This window comes from Nyctereutes procyonoides, unplaced genomic scaffold (assembly GCF_905146905.1).
Source record: "Nyctereutes procyonoides isolate TBG_1078 unplaced genomic scaffold, NYPRO_anot_genome, whole genome shotgun sequence".
NCBI lineage: Eukaryota > Metazoa > Chordata > Mammalia > Carnivora > Canidae > Nyctereutes > Nyctereutes procyonoides.
In genome coordinates this window covers 22802814-22806831 of record NW_026575034.1, presented here as the reverse complement: position 1 = coordinate 22806831, position 4018 = coordinate 22802814, and the positions used below count along the sequence as shown (strand labels likewise).

The following is a 4018-nucleotide window of genomic DNA, read 5'->3' as shown; positions in this document are numbered from 1 at the left end:
TGATGAGGTGCCTGTGTGTGAATGTGTGATGAGGTGGTAACTGAACAGGTCTTTTAGGAAAGAAAGAGTGAGTGAGAATAGCAAAGGTCAGGAACAGAATAATTAGTCCAATCCAGAGAGTTAACAGGTGGTCCTGTCCATGTAGATTCTGGGCATATCTGAGATCTAAACTGATGGAGTGGCTGCATATCAGTGATTCCAGATTTATCTTGATCTTGGATTACCTAGTAATGGTAAACAAATGCTTAGAGCAGCAGAGAAGTGAGGTGTTTGAAGAATTCATTTTTCAATGCAGACGTCACCTTGAAGGAAACCACCTAACTTTTGCATTTATGTACATTTTACATCCTTCCAAAGGAGTAGATGTTCAGACTCAGCATTGTATTTTCATTGAAATTTAACAAATGAGAAAGTCAATTTTGTCAAAACATCCATACATCTTCATCTTGCTTTGGTGTAGCCTCTTGGGATAGAGGCTCTTAGAGCAGAATTACATGACTTAGAGGAGTGGCCAAGAATAGTTATTGCAAATATCTACAAAGCCTCTTTTTTATCATTAGACAAGAACAGTAATAGGTTAGAAACAGGAGTGGATGCATGGTATCGTTCAAACATTGGGCCAAATATTCTGGGGTGAAAGTGGAACCGAAAATAATAGTCCAACAAGTTCCGTCTCTTTTTCTGATACAATTGTCTTCTGTAGCTGTACTTTTTGATTACCCCATTCCTGGCCCAGAACTTTCTCTTCAAGAAAACAAATTCAAAGAAAGGATGTTGAAATTAACGTAATCCTATATTAACACTGTTCCTAATTTCAGTATGTTGGAGGGAAATAAACTCCCAAAGACTTATACTAATGCTTAAATACAGGAATTTCCAACAAGTGTGTAGTTTGGAACATGTGCTACCACTTCCATAGTGGAATGAATGGCAGCAAAGAGGAAGCCGAGCTGTGGCTCATTAGAAATATGCTAAAGGACAAATCAAAACAAACCTGATTCCAATGGGAAAAATGTAGTTATTTCTTTAAAATTGCATAGGATATGTGAAGTATTTATGTTCATGTTTTGATATTTTATGATTTATTTTACTAAAATAGTATTGAGATCAGTTTTTTCCTCTATATTTCTTAAAATATTATTTGCTGATTAGATTTTGATAGTAGGAAAAAATCATTGAAGCAGTAATGATTGAAACTTTTAATTTTGGATTATTAATCTATTATTATTGTTATTCTGTCACATAAAAACATCCTAAGTTCAAATTTTTAGAAAAAGTTCCAAATGAAAAAAAATCATATAAACATTTTAGTCAAGCATAAGTATCTTATTTATTCTTTGTCATGGTATATTTTATTTGAATTGTCTATGTCTAAGATGTCAAATTTTATCGGTATTTCTCAGAAACTTTCTCAGGGTTCTAATTTTGGGAAAAGGTCAGATCATTTTTTTTAATGATTTCCATCATTTATTCATGAGAGACAAAGAGAGGGGGGAGCATAGAAATAGGCAGAAGGAGAAGTAGGCTTCCCTGCAGGGAGCCAGAGGCAAGATTGGATCCCAGGACCCCAGAATCACGCCCTGAACCAAAGGCATATGCTTAACCGCTGAGACACCCTGGTGCCCCAGGATAAAGGCAGATTCCAAATACACTCTTACATACTCTTCCACATGTTCCATATGCATACCTTTACACCAGTGCTTGTCATGTGGCATTGCCCCAGATAGCTCCGCCTCCTGAGAACAAAGCCCTCACTTTGGGACTACTTATTTGCCCCAGATCAAGACGAGGTCCCAGAGAATGAGTGTTTCATTAATATCATTCTTGTCATTACTATTATTTTAAGCTCTGCCTGTCTGACGGACTGGACCAAAACTTCTTTGGTAAGAAAACAAGAAGTCATACATAGCACATATCTTAAGTTCCACAATCCTATTAACTTAGGAGTTCAAACTATTTTGAATGAGACAGTTAACTAGTTATGCAAAAACTAGTTGTGCAGAGTAGATTTCACACTCACTAGAATGAGTATTTTTTTTTCCATAGTAAATGTTTGTATGAATATGTATGTGTTTGTATCTGTGTGAATGCATGACAGAAAAAGAGAGAGAAAGAGACAGACAGAGAGAGAGAGAGAGAGAGAGAGAGAGAAATGGAAGGAGACAAAGACAGAAGACAAAATAAGAATCCAAGATAAGTTATCCAGGGAGCCTATCTCTGCTTTCTGGGACCCATTTAAATACTTCAGCAAAAATATGAGTATGTGTGACAAAATGCTACAGAAACCACATTCAGCCTCTGATTGTATGAATCTAGGTTGAGAAGAGAAAACAGAAGACAGACACTCAACACACACTGCCACACTGAACCAGAAGCTCTGAACCAGGGATCTCTGAGCCAACATGTTCAAGCTCAATGGCACGATCTTCATGCCCCCGGTGCTGACACTGATTGGCATCCCCGGCTTGGAGTCTGTGCAGTTCTGGATTGGAATTCCTTTCTGTGCCATGTATATTGCATCTCTGTTTGGGAATTCCTTGATCTTGGTCATCATCAAATCAGAACGCAGCCTCCATGAGCCCATGTATCTCTTCCTGGCAATGCTTGGAGCAACAGACATTGCTCTCAGCACCTGCATCCTACCAAAAATGCTAGGCATCTTCTGGTTTCAACTGCCGAAAATATACTTTGATGCCTGTCTCTTTCAGATGTGGCTTATCCATTCCTTCCAGTGCATTGAATCAGGAATTCTGCTGGCCATGGCACTGGACCGCTATGTGGCCATCTGTGTTCCCCTGAGACACGCATCCATCTTTACACACAAACTTCTCACTCAAATTGGAGTGGGAGTGACGCTCAGAGCAGCCCTCTTTGCAGCTCCATGTCTCATCCTCATCAAATGTCGGCTGAAACACTTCCGGACCACTGTGGTCTCCCATTCATACTGTGAGCACATGGCCATTGTGAAGTTGGCAGCAGAAGACATCCGAGTCAACAAGATCTATGGTCTCTTTGTGGCTTTCATTATACTTGGATTAGACGTAGTTTTTATAACACTCTCCTACATCCGAATATTTATAACTGTCTTCAATCTGCCTCAGAGGGAAGCTAGGCTTAAAGCCTTCAATACCTGCATTGCCCATATTTGTGTCTTCCTTGAGTTTTATCTCCTTGGTTTCTTCTCCTTCTTTACACACAGGTTTGGGTTCCATATTCCACCCTACATTCATATTCTTCTGTCCAACCTTTACCTTCTTGTCCCTCCTTTGCTCAATCCTATAGTATATGGGGTGAATACTAAACAGATTCGAGATCGAGTGACCAAAATTTTTCACTCTAAAAATCCATCTTGATTTCCTACTCTCTCATTTTATCTCAAATAACAATAACAAGAACAACCAAGCATTGAACAAAATGTTCTATCAAAGTCTATTCTTTCTCAATTCATTGTTTAAAGTTTTATGAAGTTATAGTTTTCCATTCAAGATGGTGGTTTCTGACTCCTATTTTTAAATATTCACTTCTTTTGGATAAATATTAGTTGAAACTCATAGAACTAATCATATTGTCTGCACACGATGTATATTGAAGACAAAAAACTATGAATAAATTTTAAAACAATCACATTTAGTCACTAAAACAGATATTTTTTAAATCAAATTAAATATTAATATTTTGCCACCTGCGTATAAACATTAATGGTTTTTTTTCTATATAAGAAATTCAATATATTTTGATTCTAATGTATATGTAACTAATTCCATCATTTTTCTACTATCATTTATGATTGTACTTCATCATTCTAAAGTATGTTTCTAAGTGATCATATTTTAAGCATTAAGTGGAGATTGAAATTTTTAATTTATGCATCAAAATGCAATCATAATTTCTTCTTTTCCCACAAAACATTTCACACAGCCTACTATAGGAATTAGATTTCTTAACGTAAATTAAGTTCCAATAGGTTTATTTGAATGGAGGACATTTGAAATAAATATGGCATGAGTTTCAGTGAGCA

General features: G+C 36.8%; 1 protein-coding gene across 1 annotated transcript; it reads left to right on the top strand.

Annotated features, from left to right (window-relative positions):
- The first annotated feature begins 2402 nt into the window (after positions 1-2402).
- On the top strand, positions 2403-3353 carry LOC129504735 (olfactory receptor 52A5-like). Its single transcript, XM_055317579.1, has one exon. The coding sequence runs from the start codon at positions 2403-2405 to the stop codon at positions 3351-3353; it is 951 nt and encodes a 316-aa protein (XP_055173554.1).
- Positions 3354-4018: the final 665 nt, after the last annotated feature.

Coding starts and splice junctions, on each gene's coding strand:
- LOC129504735 (XM_055317579.1), top strand. CDS start 2,403: ATGTTCAAGCTCAATGGCACGATCTTCATGCCCCCGGTGCTGACACTG.